This window comes from Caenorhabditis elegans, chromosome II, assembly GCF_000002985.6.
Source record: "Caenorhabditis elegans chromosome II".
NCBI classification, from domain to species: domain Eukaryota; kingdom Metazoa; phylum Nematoda; class Chromadorea; order Rhabditida; family Rhabditidae; genus Caenorhabditis; species Caenorhabditis elegans.
This window is the reverse complement of record NC_003280.10, coordinates 4827953-4842588: the sequence shown is the minus strand read 5'-3', so window position 1 is coordinate 4842588 and position 14636 is coordinate 4827953. Positions and strand designations below refer to the sequence as shown.

Genomic DNA, 14636 nt, shown 5'->3' with positions numbered 1-14636 from the left:
TTATTCAGAGAAACTTGCTCAGAATACTGATTGACTGAGGTTTTCTGCCCCGTTATATAAGGAAAGATCTAGGACAAAGATAAGAATATTCCACGGAAAGTTCACGCCGTCTACATGAACTTTTCAACTTTTGAAATTTCTTTCAAAATTAAAAAGGATGAAAAAATAAGTAATTGAAAACAATTAATAATTCCCGTGACATTCTGAAATAATTACAACTGTCTTGGAAAAATCCGTTGTCAACAAATTTTCTCACTTAAAAATTCACAATATTCAATCCGTGAACTTTGTAACGAAGTTAAAACTGTTCAAATAAAAAAGAAAATCGAATTATTACATATTTGTATAGACGATCTGTGTATCACTATATCCAAAAAATGACTATTTCTGGATTAGCGATTATAGAAATGTCGCTTCAATTGTTCTGCTTCGTGATCATTGGAAATATCTTCCTCACTTGTGTAAGTTAAATCTTTTCTATTGAATTAACTGGTTTTATTCACTTTCAGGCAAAGAAGAAGATGGCACCGAAGCAATCCGAGCGAAAGCCGGTTCCAGTTGCTCCGGAGGCCTCACAGTCAACCTCGGAGTGTGCAAAAACGCAGAAGACGGACAAAAGTGAAGGTGAGGAATTTATTATTTTTTTTGGGGTCATTTGAATCACTTTAATTCAAAATCTCCACAACTTGAACTTCATCGTTTTCAGCAAACGTCAAGTTCAACATCACTACCACACAAATTGACAAGAAAGCCGACGAATTTGAAGGAGATGATGAAGTGAACCCAGTTGCACTTCTTCCGGTCAAACTGCATAAGCAAAAGGTAACATAAATATATTTTGTCAATTCTTAACTCTCACTTTTATTTCAGCCTCAAGCTGCTGCTGAAAAGGATGTCAAACCAGCTGAGAAGAATGCGAAAGCAGCCGAAAAGGATCACAAACCGACTGAGAAGAATGCGAGACCAATGACTCCGAAAGCTGCATCTACTTGCAAGACTCAGATGACTACAATCAGCAAAGTGTCATCCATGAACAAGACCAAGACCTGCGCTATCGGACCACCAACCTCTCCTCCAAGCCCTTCGAGAAAAAGTGAAATTCCATTGTTTGTGAATGAATCTACTGCTGGAGCATCTAACTATGTGCAGATGCCTTAGAAGATATGAAGAGAACTTATTTTTGAATCTCAAATGAATAAAAGTTTTCTGAAAAGTAATTTTTTTATTTTATACTTTTAATGATCACTAACGCCTCATGAGCCCCAATACCAGATGCTCCTAATTAGCGGCATGCAGTTGATACTGCGCCAGGTTTTAAAGGAGTTCAAGGAGGATCCTCGACAATGCTTTCTGTCGCATTTTATCAACTTTTCTGAGAAAGCTGAGTCGATTTACTGTCTGGGGTATAATATTAAATGAATATCGTGTTTGGTGGGAGTGTAGGCACAAGGCAGGCGTTATATTGCCTATTCGGTAGACTGATGTCTGGAGTATTTTATAACTTGCTCGAACTAAAAAAAGTGGAAGTTCATTCAAGTTTTTGCAAAACTAAGAGTTCTAACTCTAAAAAATGGATTCAATTTTAAAAACAAAATTATCCGAAAAACGAGGCAAATATGTGCACGTATTCAAGTTCATTGGTTCATGAAAAGTGACCCAGATGCTCCTCTCTCTTTAGAAAATGACCTTCCTTTTTCGCATATATTTCTATCTTTTCTCACTCGAATTTCAACACCCTCCATGTTTCGGGTCAAATCAATTGGAAAATGGGTCCCCAGGGATATTATGGGGAATATTTATTTTTGCAAAAAAAAAATGGTATTGAGGGTTTTTGTTACCTAACTAAGTTCAATTGAATTAGGAAATTAGGTTAATTAGGTAGCAAATATGTAAATTGAACGCCCAATAGGACAATAATCTTCTGATCTTCCACATAATAGACATTTTAAAATTATAGCATTTGTAGAATGTGGGGGCAAAATATATAAAGAACCACTTGAAATCACATCATTGACTATTTATGTCAACCTTTAATTAGTTCCATCATTTTTCTTTCAAATGATATCATTTATTAAAAAAAAAACTTAAAGAACGCCTAGATGTAACCGATCGTTGAGCAACTGCTCAAAAGGGCAATTCATAGAAATATGTCTTCTGGAAAAAATAAAATAAGTTTTTCGACAAAACAGGATAAGCATGAAAAAAGAAAAATGAAAAAATAAAGTTTGAAATGGAACACGAAACGTCACTTTGAAGTGGATGCAACTGCGAAAATTTGTGCGAGTGTGTGAAGTGGTGATGGCCCACGAGGCATGGGACATATGACGACACAAAATAGTTTTCAGATTTAAATTATATTTTAGAGGGGAGAAGTGGAATACAATGGCACGAATTTTTATGAAAAATTAACGTTTCGGGCTGAAAATACGGAATCTTCAAGCTTGTTGGCTTAAAGGTTCCGATGGCGTTAAGATTTTTAAGCTACAGCCACGTAGTAAAATCCGCTGAAAAATTCCAAAACTAATTGCCAAATTTCAGCCTTATCCTTGACTGAAATAGAAACTGTCAGTGTTCAAAACGGGATGCATCTCTTTGTGAGCACACATTCAAAGAATTGGGGAATAATGAAAAATTTTAAAAATTTTAAACATATTTTCCAGAAATTTTATACTCTGACTTTGAGCTCATTGTGCACTCCATAGCTTTTCCAGTGCACGGTGGGCCGAAAAATACGCCTGTTTTCCACCTGCACTTTTGAAATATGATGTGAGGCAGTGGGCGCTAGACTAGAAATGCCAAGTTTTGCAATTCTAATTTTATTGGATTAAATGTTCGACCAAATAACATTAATTTTTTCCTGAAAAACGTTCGCTTTGCCAGAAAATTATAATATTTTTGATATCATTTTTAGATGTTGGTTTCTGAAAGAAAAAATTGGGCATTTCAAAATAGGGATATTAAAAGTGATAGGAGAGGAGCGGTTGAATTAGAAGAAAGATCTAGAATAATTTTCCAAAATTGCAAAAATAAATCGAATACTCTAAAAATTCCTTTGTCTAGCCAGAAAACCGAGTTATCAAGATTGTTTGCAAATGAAACAATGTGCTCTTTGTGCATCAAAATTGTTTGCAAAAAAAAGATGCATCTTTTCTTCTGCAAAATCTTCCCCCTATCTCTTCTCTATTTTTGATCAATCTGGTGAGGGCGGGAATGTCGAAATAAAATTATTTGTATCATCATCATCGTCATCACATCACCAAAAAGCAAGAGACAGAGGCGTTAGGTTGAGTTGCAACAAATAAATAAAAAAGAACGAATATTAAAGAAAATAATAATAATATGCCAATCAAAATTGACGTCAGGTTCGTTTCCTTTGAATAATTCAAACGGGAAATGAATGAGCAAACGTCTGGAAGAAATTGAAAATAAAAATAAATTTCAAGAAAAATGTAAAAGTTGAAGAAACGAGACACAAGAAGCTGTGAAAGATCAATGAGCAAACAGACAAACTTTTAATTGACTTCAGAGCTCCAAGAAATGAGTAGTGTGTGCCATTTTGTCCCCAAACTTTTGAGTACGTGAAAATGATAGAGTAAAGTTAATTATAAATAAAGGAAAGGCGAAAATGTCCGGAATAGAAACAAATATTTCAGGAAGGAAATTTAATGGGAAAATAGAATATGAAAAGAGGGGGGGAAATGGATGAATGTTCTTGAAGTTTATATGAAATTAATGATCACGTCATTTCTAAAGGTTTCACTGAACTTTAACTCTTGGGTCTCACAACGAGAGAATTGCTGAAAATTTTCTGGAGAAAAAGATTGGTGTATGTACCGTTTCCTGTAACTGTTGATTTGCTGTAAAAAGAGTGAACTCTTTCATAATTTACGAGAAGAAAAATGAGCAGCTTTCAGAATAGTCAGGCAGTCCATCTTTTTCAGACAATAAAAGACAATGAAAGTAAGCAACATTAAACACATTTTTTCTTTCAATATTTATTACAAACATACAAAAAAGTATCAGCGACTTGCAGACTTCAGGAATGATATCCCTTTGTGTTGAGGTGTTGTAGAAGCTTGTAAGCCTACTCGTAGACTCCTCCATTGTACAGCTTGGCAACGATTCCTGCAACAGCGAGCCAGATGGCAGAAGCTATGGATTCTTCAGCTCATTCATTCCAACACCGAACTTGTTGTAGCACTAGGCCTTGTTTTCTTCAACATCCGCTCTTGGCTTGAAGGTCCACGGAGCATCGATTCGGACGCGACCTCGTAAATTTCTTCTCGTAAATTTTGGACAACTCCACTTGGGCTCGACAATCATATCTACAGCTGTGGCTCTTCTTTCTTGATTGGTTGGTAATCGTTGTTGTGACAAAACGATAAACTGAATTTTTGATCGAATCTCCTCTATTTACCCTATTCTTATCAGAATGACACGATCTAAGATGTCACAAAGATCAGCATCACGTAAAAATTAATTTTATGGAAATTATGGAAAACACTTACAAACTCAAGAAGAATTCCAAAAGGTGGTTAAAAACTGGGACACCGTTCAGGCAGTACTCGAGACCATTTTCAATGTCTCCTGCCTGCAACAGATTTGCGTATTTTCTCCCGCGTTTTTTGAAGATCAAATCGAAATAAGACATTTTGATTTCCCGTGTCTGCCTACGTACATGCCTCACCTGCCTTCGTGCCAATTTTTTTTAAAATCTATTGGTACACTTCCATTAATTTTCTATAGACTTTAAAAATTGTTTTCCAACGTGACACATCCTATTTCCAATATTTCCAATTTTAAGGAAGGGGTCAAAATGACGTGGCCCTATCACTTTTCTCCTATGGAAAAATCACTTCACAAATTTGTCGCCGTAGAGAAACACCGAACAATATTTGAAGGTAATTGTTTCTCTATTCAATGTAATTTATGTTCTTCATTTACAGAATAATGGGACTGTTTCACGATGTCTTCGACGCGGCTCAAAAGAACGGAATAGTAATTCCATCGGCTCCATCGGTGGTTCGTACCGCAAAATGTTCATCAGCTGCTACTTCTGTTGCTGCTCCGATTGAATTTGGCTCCAGTCAATTCTATGCAATGTGTGCTCTTGGAGGATCTCTTTCCTGTGGATTAACTCATTTTGCCATCACTCCGTTGGATATTGTCAAGTGCCGTATTCAGGTATCGCCCAAGGTCTATGTTTCAGTTACCAATATTACAATTTCAGGTCAACAAGGAAAAGTATGGAAGCATGGTGCAAGGTTTCAAAGTGACAATTGCCGAGGATGGAGTTCGTGGTCTTGCTCGTGGATGGGCTCCAACATTCATTGGCTATTCGGCTCAAGGACTGGGAAAATTCGGATTCTATGAAGTTTTCAAAAACATCTACAGCTCGGCTTTAGGAGAGGAGAATGCTTATATTTGGAGAACTTCGATCTATCTTGCCGCATCTGCCTCTGCTGAATTCTTTGCCGACATATTCTTGGCTCCAATGGAAGCAGTGAAAGTTCGTATGCAAACATCTCCAACTGCTCCAACAACTCTTCGTGCATGTGCTCCAATGATTTACAAGCAGGAAGGGCTCACTGGATTCTTCAAGGGACTTCCACCTCTTTGGACTCGCCAAATTCCATACACCATGATGAAGTTCACTTGCTTCGAGAAAACTGTCGAGCTTCTCTATCAGTACGTTGTTCCGAAACCACGTGCTCAATGCTCAAAGTCGGAACAATTGGCAGTTACTTTCACAGCTGGATACATTGCTGGTGTTTTCTGTGCAGTCGTGTCCCATCCTCCAGATGTTCTTGTTTCAAAACTGAATCAAGATTCAAATGCTAGTGTTGGAAGTCTTGTCAAACAACTTGGATTCAAGGGACTTTGGGGAGGACTTGGCCCAAGAATCATTATGGTTGGAACTTTGACTGCTCTTCAATGGTTCATCTATGATTCGTTCAAGGTAAGGTTGTTCTCTACGTTTCTTTAAAACTATATCTCTTGCTTCAGGTTGCAATGAATCTTCCACGTCCACCACCACCACGAATGCCAGAATCTTTGAAGAAGAAGCTCGGAATTCCGGGAACCACTGAAGTTGCTCCAGTTGCTGAAAAAGTTGCTGCTCCAGAAAAGAGTGCGAAATCTGAGAAACCAGGAAAAGTCGACAAGAAGCAAGAAAAGAAGGAGAAGAAAGAAAAGAAGGCCAAGAAGGAAGAAGCTGTTTAACAATGTTGATAACTATAATTGGGCTCTTTTAGTTTGATTGCGTAGTAATAAAAGATTTCTGGGATTTCAGTTCATTTTTGTCGTTGTTTGTCAATCTTAAAAGTATATCGAGCTTTAATGCTAGGAGCAACTTCCACTTCGCAGTTTTAATATCTCATCATGTCACATTCTGGATGAAAACTAATGATTATTCTGTGCTGTGCGACAATCGGAAGTTGTAAAAGTACCAGAATGCTTATATTTTTAGCAATCCCTGAAGGTGACGAACTTCGACAACTGGCCGATCGGGAGGGTTTTTCTATTTTTTGGCCGATTCCAGTTGGTTTGAAGTTGACCAATTTCGGAACATGTATAAGTAGATCATATTAATAATAGAGGAAGTTTACATGGAAATGGGAAAGAGTTGCAACAAAAATCGCTGAGATGGCTAGGAAGCATCCTACGTTGAGTCCAGCAATTGCCTGTAGAAATTTACATGTTTAAAGCTGTCAGTTTGAAAGAAATCTAAGAATTTCTGCCAGCCCCTGTGTGGGACCCGTTTTCAATGCGAAGCCGGTCATATGCAGAGCGCGAGCGACCGTGGAAAAGTTGCGGGAAACACCGGCCGACTATAGTATATATATATACGGGAGAGTACTTATAATTGAACAATTCAGGAAAATATTTATTTCTTTATCACTGTTCTGACAGTTTTCAGCAGTTCGATTCCATTTCCACGAATTGTCTCACGATCATCACATTTTGTCGAGCTGGCAGTGGGCATGTCTGAATCTCACGGGCTCTGTAGAGCTTGAAGACGGGAACCTCTGCTTCAGATTCTTCGAAATTCTGAAAATATATAATTGTTAACCAGTTCATATTGATTTTCCAAACCTCAACATCCATAGTGACAATTGTGTAGACAAACAAAAATAGGATGGATTGTGCAATGAATCCAGCGATTCTCATTGACTTAACATGAATTGCATCAGCATCTTCTTCAAGAATAGCAGCCACTTTGATGTTCTGAGCTGGAGCAAAAGCAGTTGCCTTGGTGGTGTTTGTGTAGACCTCGAGAGGTGATACCACTGGAGCGAACACTGGCACTGTGACATTCGTGTAAAACTGCACTGGCTTCTTGTAGACATCGCCTGGAGCCGGAAGCATCAGAGGCTTTTTGGTGATTTGGCAGACGCCATTAGATGCAAGCGTCGTGTGGAAAACTGCCAGAAGAGCAATGAGAAGAACAACTGAAAAAGGGAGCAATGGTATGAAAACCAGAAAAATGTAAAACTTACTGTTAAGCATGGTTAGTTGAGGAGGCTTCGATTTGGTTAGTTGTCCAGAAAATCAAGAACTGATTGAGTATTCACAAAACTTTGACTTTTTATTGATTATATTTTTCTAACAAAATAGTTCACGTAAATTATATGTTAAAATTTGAAGTTCTTAAAATTTTCCGATATTTAACATTTACGTGGACTATCTTTAAAAAACCGCGCGATGGATAAAAATCAATAATTAAAAAATCGAAGTTTTGTGAAAGACTAATCAGTTCTTGATTTTTCTGGACAACTAACCAACTCGAAGCCTCCTCAACTAACCATGCTTAACATTAAGTTTTACATTTTTCTGGTTTTCATACCATTTCTCACTTTGTCAGTTATTCTTCTCATTGCTCTTCTGGCAGTTTTCAACACGACGCTTGCATCTAACAGCATCTGCCACATCACCAGAAAGCCACTGATGCTTCCGGCTCCAGGCGATGTCTACAAGAAGCCAGTACAGTTTTACACGAATGTCACAGTGTCAGTGTTTGCTCCAGTAGTGTCACCTCTTGATGTCTACACAAACACCACCAAGTCAACTGCTTTTGCTCCAGCTCAGAACATCAAAGTGGCTGATATTCTTGAAGAAGATGCTGATGCAAGTCATGTTAGGGTAATGAGAATCGCTGGATTCATTGCACAATCCACCATCTTTCTGTTTGTCTACACCATTGTCACTATGGATGTTGAGGTTTGGAAAATCAATATAGACAGGTTAACAATTCAATATTTTCAGAATTTCGAAGAATCTGAAGCAGAGGTTCCCGTCTTCAAGCTCTACAGAGCCCGTGAGATTCAGACATGCCCACTGCCAGCTCGACAAAATGTGATGATCGTGAGACAATTCGTGGAAACGGAATCGAACTGCTGAAAACTGTCAGAACAGTGATAAAGAAATAAATATTTTCCTGAATTATTCAATTATAAGTGTTATGTTTTTCTGAAGCAGTGTCTTTGTTCTACGGGTACTTCTCTGGAAGAGACAACGGAAAAGTAGACCGATCTCTGCTGGGTTTTTACTTGAGCTTGCAAACTGAGTTCCGGACGATTAATTGTCCGGTCTTTACAAATACCCGGTCTACAGAGTCCTACTTTTTTAGATTCTGGACGTTTGGCGTCTGGGCATTTTTTCAACAGAATGGAATCCAGATTTCGTTTCGCACAAAATTGTTGGAAATTTATATTCGCATTCGTTTGTTGTTCCTTGCTGTTCAACAGCTTCTCGATGTTAGGCTTAAAATAATAATAAAAAACGTTTCAATAGTTAAAAGCATATGCACATTTTTCATTCACAACTGAGATATGGTTGAGCTAAAACTTTGATCTTTTAGGTTAAGTTATAAAATTTTTATCGAAATCTTATATGATTGCAGTGATTTATACGGAATAAAATAAAGTGCAATAAATATGATCAAAAGTTAAACTTTCTTGTTATGTATGTACTTGATGGTGTTTTAGTTTTTATAAGTTTTACAAAATGAGGGGAAACCTAAATGTTCGTCGATATAAACCCAAAATTGATCACAAATCCACAAAAGCCACGAAAAATTATGTTATAAATCACGGAACTTTATTGAAGAAAAAATAGGAACAGTCATAGATTCAGGGTAAGATTCACATTATTAGTGGCAGACGCTATTAGATGCAAGCGTCGTGTTGAAAACTGCCAGAAGAGCAATGAGAAGAACAACTGAAAAGGGATAAATGATTTGAAAACCAGAAAAATTTAAAACTTACTGTTAAGCATGGTTAGTTGCGAAGACTTCGAGCTGGTTAGTTAGGGAGAAAAATCAAGAACTGATTAGTTTTTTACTCAAAAATTGTCAGTTTCTCGTACGTGATGCTGATCTTTGTGACATCTTAGATCGTGTCATTCTGATAAGAATAGAGTAAATAGAGGAGATTTGAACAAAAATTCAGTATATCGTTTTGTCACAAGCGATTATCAATCAATCAAGAAAGAAAAGCCATGGCTATCGATATGATTGTCGAGCCCAAGTGGGTTGTCCAAAACTTTGGAAACATCCGCATCCTCGATGTCTCGTGGACCTTCAAGCCGGAAGCGGATGTTGAAGAAAACAAGGCCTAGTGCTACAACAAGTTCGGTGTTGGAATGAATGAGTTGAAGAATCCATAGCTTCTGCCATCTGGCTCGCTGTTGCTGGAATCGTTGCCAATCTGTACAATGGAGGAGTCTACTAGTTGGCTTACAAGGCTCCACAACACCTCAACACAAAAGGATAATTGGCAATTATTCCTGATGTCTGCATCCAACAAGTCGCTGATACCTTTTTGTATGTTTGTAATAAATATTGAAAGAAAAAATGTAATACTGTTCACTTTTATTGTCTGAAAAAGATAGAATGTCTGCCTATTCTGAAGGCTGCTCATTTTTCTACTCGTAAATCAAGAAAGAGTTCACACTTGATACTGCACGCGATTACTGTACTTAAAGGTACATACACACATTTGCGCGGTCTCGATGGGAAAACATTTTGCAGACAAGCCAATTGAATGCAAAAAATGATGAACTTCTTTGATCGGCTTAACATAGTTTATCAATGTCATCTGTGAATACGAATATGTAAATTATGTTTATTTTATTTTAATGCTTATAAATTATTCCAATAAAAACCGTAAAATCGATAATAAACTCTACAGAAATGACAAAATCACAATATTGATACCCGTAACTTAAATAAAAAATTGATTATGGCTTCACAACAACTGAATCACGATTTCTAACTGCTTCAAAATGATCATGAAGTAGGCAAATATATGGAACTCCTTTCATCACATAAGCTTCGGTTAGACGCTCGGCAGCTTCTTTGTCATTCTTTCCATACACGAAGCACTTTGGCAGTTCACTGCAAACAATTCCTGGCAGGAATCTGAGCCAATCGATGTCAGCTTCATGGTTATTGTTCGGATGATTAAAAGAGTCGGAGAATCGCTCGGATTGGAATCTATAAAAAGTTTTTTTTAATATTGAGATGTTGACTGATTCTTACTCTGATTCCTGCCGGGTGTCTAGCACATAAACCATTTTTCTTTCAATTCTCCATATTAACTCTTCTGATGACATTCGTGGACAATGAATACTGGAAAGTTGTTGAAGTGAAAGGCCTGCCATAGAATTTGGAAGACAATAAATGTCCCCAGCATAGTTTTCTGAAATATTCTTATTTTAGAAATTATAGTTTAAAAATTACTAGTACCTTTCCATGGACTAGCATGGGCGCGGAACGTACAACTTGGAGGGATGAGCTTCTCATATCCACGTGAATTTTTTATAATCTCATCGATAGACAAATCAGGTTGATCATGAATTATGATAATCATTTCGTTGAAATTCACAGCCAAAAGTTTATCTCTGAGACGGTTCAACATGGCAAGAGCAATCATTAATGGGAATGCATTTCCATGCATCATTGTTTCATCCCAAAGAAGTACAAGTTTGGATAGTGGAAGCTCATGGGCAAAGCATGTTAAGAACCATGGAATTGCGAAGAGTTCAGCGTCGAATCCATTGATTTTCAGGTGTTTGTAGAGGACTGGGTCTGTGTATGCAACGAGATGATAGAAGATGCCAAGATATTCTGAAATTGGCAGAATTTTCAGCAGAATATTTTTGAATTCAATGTTTTTTCAATAGGGAAAGTTTAAGATGCGAAACTTTCCTCCAAAAGTACGGTAACGGGTCTTGAAGCGACAAATCTTCATCAAGGAGTACTGTAGTTTTCAACTTCTCGTTGCTGCGGAATTTTCGTTTTTTTCTCTGATTTATTTTTCAAAGTTTGATGTGTTTTTTGAATCCTATGTTTAATTAAATTCTGAAGTCATTAGTGGAAACTTATGAATCATCGAAGAAAACCCTGTAACCAGAAGTTAAGAACTACAGTACTCCTCAAAGGCACACACTCCTTTTCATTGAAGAAATTCTGTTGCTTCGAGAAGAGACCAGGTACCGTATTTTTTTAGGCGAAAAGCGTAAAATTTTGAGGGAAAATTATTCAAAAAATCAACAAAAATTGTTTGATTTTTCGAATTTTTACAGATTTATTTTTTTTTAATATTGATTTTCCTTTACTGCTCAAAAACTCACCTTTGATCACTTCCGAATTATCTTTCAAATAAAATTTATGACAATATCGATATGTGAATTCTTTGAAACAGGCGAATGCTACATCTGAAAATATCTATTTTTTAAAAATTAATTTAATAAAAAACTTACGAGGTTTACTCATATTCGCTAATAAAAATGGAGTTGCCAAACTGTCACATCCTTGCCAATAGACAAAATGTTGAGATTCCGTGACAATTTGCCATCCTTTCAGAACTTTTCGAAGTGATTCTTGAATTGCTGGAGTTGTCATGTAACTATCATATTGATGACAACGTGGAATATCCACTTCAAGCTGACGATCACTGGAATGTGATGCGAGAACATCAAGATTCAGATAATCACGCCATTTTGTTTCGTTTATATCCAATAGTGTGCACCAGACTGAAAATATTCTCGAATATTATTATGAAATTGGGAAAAATCGCAATTTTTGAGATAAAGATACGGTACGTGGTCTCGACAGGATTGAAATTTCGCAGCTACCGTAACCGCAGCAAGTTTTTTTCAGATAAAATCGAATAATTAAAAAAATAAAAGCATCATATTTTGTCAAAATTAATAACACAGATATTTATAGTTTTTTTGGCACAAAAAATATTTAAAGAACACCCAAAATATCAAGAAACTCTGCGAAATTACGATCGTTTCGAGACCAGGTACCGTATTCGGGACTCGAAGATCACATTATTTCGCGAATGTGTAATATTACTTACCATCGGCTCTTTGGGTAGGAATGACACCAATATTTGTAAGTCGAGATATAATCGAGGATATTCCAAAAACTGCCGAAGCATTCAAAAGATGATCAACTGTGAGCATATTTGAAGCTGTTTCATAGAGAATATTTCCGTTCAGAAGATCCTTGTCCTCTAGAATGCCAATTTTGTGAAACATTCGTGCAGACACCCTCTGACCGGTTTCTTTTCGCTGAAAAATTAAATTGTTTCTTTTTTTTTGCTGAAGTATTATTTACTCACAGTCAAAGTTTTCTTACTCGGCAGATCAAAAACCCCATATTCAAAAGTTGATTGACTATCAACTCCTGAATCTAATCGTAAAAAATCATCAAATCGAACTGTTGGATAAGATGATATTGGAGCATGATTCTGTATTATTCCTTTCTTGAGCAAAATTATTTCCGGTGTTGATCCGCAGGTTTTCCATAAATAAAATGAATTTTCAACTGATAACTTTTCAAATCCATCATTATTATCTGCTACTTCTTTTCTAACGGCTGCACGCATTTCTTCCACCGTTTTCACTTTATATTCATATTTATTATTGTTATTCTTCACTCCATTAATATTTATTTCAATCTCAGCAGCCACTTCTGTTATAGAACATCGTTTGGAGCAGCACATTTGAAGACATTTCCGAATAATTGCTTCCAGCTGAAAAAATACAGAATTTTATTAAATATTCCTTCTATAATATTAATATAAATAATTACCCATTCACATTTTTTGTGATATGGTAGTCGCTTTTTATCAGCTAATAGTTGAATAAGATCCTCCATGACAGTGCTAAGCTTCTCCTGATCATCTGTGTAGTATTTATTGAGTATTTCCAAGTATTCCGTCTCAGTAACTTCGGCTTCCAGTGAGATTCCCTGAAAAAGACCAATTTATTGAAAAGCCCCAAACAAAAAAAGCAAACCAAATAAATTTGTAAAATAATAAATCCCAATTCCCAAACATCTGATTGATAAGTGGCGGCAAATAAAGAATCCTCATCATTCAATATTCTCTCCGGAGCCAAAAATGCGCCAAATTTTATCGATGAAGCGGTATCCTTACCGTAATTTGTTAAAAACCTGAAATTTTCCTTAAGATAAATAATTTAAGTTAATTTCACGAACGGTAGTCCATATCCAGAAAGTTTCACTGATAATTTCTGATTTTTACGATCGGTGATATATATTGAATTAAGATGAAGAAATCCGTGTACAATATTTCGTGTATGTAGATAATCGAGTGCTGATGATATTTCAGAGTAGAAATTATTGTTTAAACTTTCATCTTTTAAATTTCCAGTTTTCAATATATCTTCAAGATTCATAGTGTAATGCTCCATCACGACAATAACCAAATCGCGAGCTGAAAAACTATTTTTTGAATTAAATATTTAAAAATGTCCACCTTACCAATAACGGTTTCAGAGAAATGAAGGTAAACCGATAGATTATCATGTTGAAGAGATTGCAAATATGGAAATCTAAAAAAAAACTAGCGTAATTCGTTTCAGCTTGATATTTATATTACCTTCCGAGCATTTGTTTGGCTGGAGAAGCGACCGGTAAGCCATTTATACAAGTTCTTCCGTCTTTCTCTTGTGCTCGAAGTATGAATGCTCCGAAGTTTGGAAAACTACCCATTCTGAAAAAGTTTTGATTTGGAAGAAAATGAGAAGCCTAGGTTTGGTTCAAAATAAACAAAAATACGTAAACAATCGCACATATGTATATAGATGAGATGTTAAATAACAAAGTCGATGTTGGATTTGCCTTCAAAATGAGTATTTTTGACTTTAATATTCCACAAATTGAATTTTATATTAAAATTAAGTTAAAAATTACTCTAAATTTGATGTTGAAAATAAAAAAATAAAATTCGTCAAAATTGTCGTCAAAATATAAAGTGAAGGTGTTTTGTCCGCAAACACAGTGCAGACACAAAAATGCGCGGGTGTTCAAATTTTATTTTTTTTGCCAACCGTACTTGCAATTTCAGCAAGTATATTATGATTTTTCAAATGACAATAATAATTTTAAAAGTTCATTCATTTTCATGCAGTAACCAAATAAATAAAATTTGACATAAAAAATCAATAAATTATGTAGGACTGCATCATGACCATGAAGATTAAGTTTTTCTTACTGTAGGTATAAATTTGTTATTTTAAATTGTTAGCAAGTTATTTATTACTTAAACGTTTTAATGATGATATTTTTGCAACATAATAATTTACGGGTCACTTCAGCA

The 14636-nt window shown here is 36.0% G+C and overlaps 5 protein-coding genes and 1 pseudogene across 7 annotated transcripts; 3 read left to right on the top strand and 3 right to left on the bottom strand.

The window, feature by feature from the left end:
* The first annotated feature begins 345 nt into the window (after positions 1 to 345).
* Positions 346 to 1215, top strand: T23B7.2 (DUF4408 domain-containing protein). The gene is made up of 4 exons (NM_001027182.3): positions 346 to 461; positions 510 to 624; positions 707 to 822; positions 871 to 1215. The coding sequence occupies exons 1-4, from the start codon at positions 378 to 380 to the stop codon at positions 1156 to 1158; spliced, it is 603 nt and encodes a 200-aa protein (NP_001022353.2). The 5' UTR covers positions 346 to 377; the 3' UTR covers positions 1159 to 1215.
* Positions 1216 to 4048: 2833 nt separating this feature from the next.
* C33F10.26 lies at positions 4049 to 4323 on the bottom strand (annotated as a pseudogene). Its single transcript has one exon. A coding segment is annotated over exon 1 (275 nt).
* A 506-nt stretch (positions 4324 to 4829) lies between these two features.
* Positions 4830 to 6286, top strand: C33F10.12 (Phosphate carrier protein, mitochondrial). Its single transcript, NM_062469.7, has 4 exons — positions 4830 to 4901; positions 4947 to 5184; positions 5231 to 5959; positions 6007 to 6286. The coding sequence occupies exons 2-4, from the start codon at positions 4951 to 4953 to the stop codon at positions 6220 to 6222; spliced, it is 1179 nt and encodes a 392-aa protein (NP_494870.1). The 5' UTR covers positions 4830 to 4901; positions 4947 to 4950; the 3' UTR covers positions 6223 to 6286.
* A 585-nt stretch (positions 6287 to 6871) lies between these two features.
* Positions 6872 to 7566, bottom strand: C33F10.1 (uncharacterized protein). Its single transcript, NM_062468.10, has 3 exons — positions 7500 to 7566; positions 7096 to 7451; positions 6872 to 7050 (listed from the first exon to the last, which is right to left on the bottom strand). Exons 1-3 carry the CDS (start codon positions 7507 to 7509, stop codon positions 6916 to 6918), a joined length of 501 nt encoding a protein of 166 aa, NP_494869.1. The 5' UTR covers positions 7510 to 7566; the 3' UTR covers positions 6872 to 6915.
* A 200-nt stretch (positions 7567 to 7766) lies between these two features.
* C33F10.11 (uncharacterized protein) lies at positions 7767 to 8444 on the top strand (the record flags this gene model as incomplete). 2 transcript variants are annotated; one of them, NM_001267161.3, is made up of 2 exons in its annotated part: positions 7767 to 8220; positions 8266 to 8444. In NM_001267161.3, the coding sequence occupies 2 exons, from the start codon at positions 7807 to 7809 to the stop codon at positions 8398 to 8400; spliced, it is 549 nt and encodes a 182-aa protein (NP_001254090.1). The 2 variants fall into 2 exon arrangements, with proteins under 2 accessions (NP_001254090.1, NP_001254091.1); NM_001267162.3 differs by having other exon boundaries at positions 7948 to 8220; positions 8266 to 8400.
* Positions 8445 to 10116: 1672 nt separating this feature from the next.
* On the bottom strand, positions 10117 to 14030 carry tbck-1 (TBC domain-containing protein kinase-like protein). Its single transcript, NM_001377792.2, has 12 exons — positions 13917 to 14030; positions 13799 to 13869; positions 13514 to 13751; positions 13312 to 13468; positions 13106 to 13264; positions 12633 to 13046; positions 12369 to 12582; positions 11764 to 12036; positions 11635 to 11718; positions 10748 to 11128; positions 10541 to 10700; positions 10117 to 10495 (listed from the first exon to the last, which is right to left on the bottom strand). The coding sequence occupies exons 1-12, from the start codon at positions 14027 to 14029 to the stop codon at positions 10240 to 10242; spliced, it is 2520 nt and encodes an 839-aa protein (NP_001364726.1). The 5' UTR covers position 14030; the 3' UTR covers positions 10117 to 10239.
* Between the last annotated feature and the right edge of the window lie 606 nt (positions 14031 to 14636).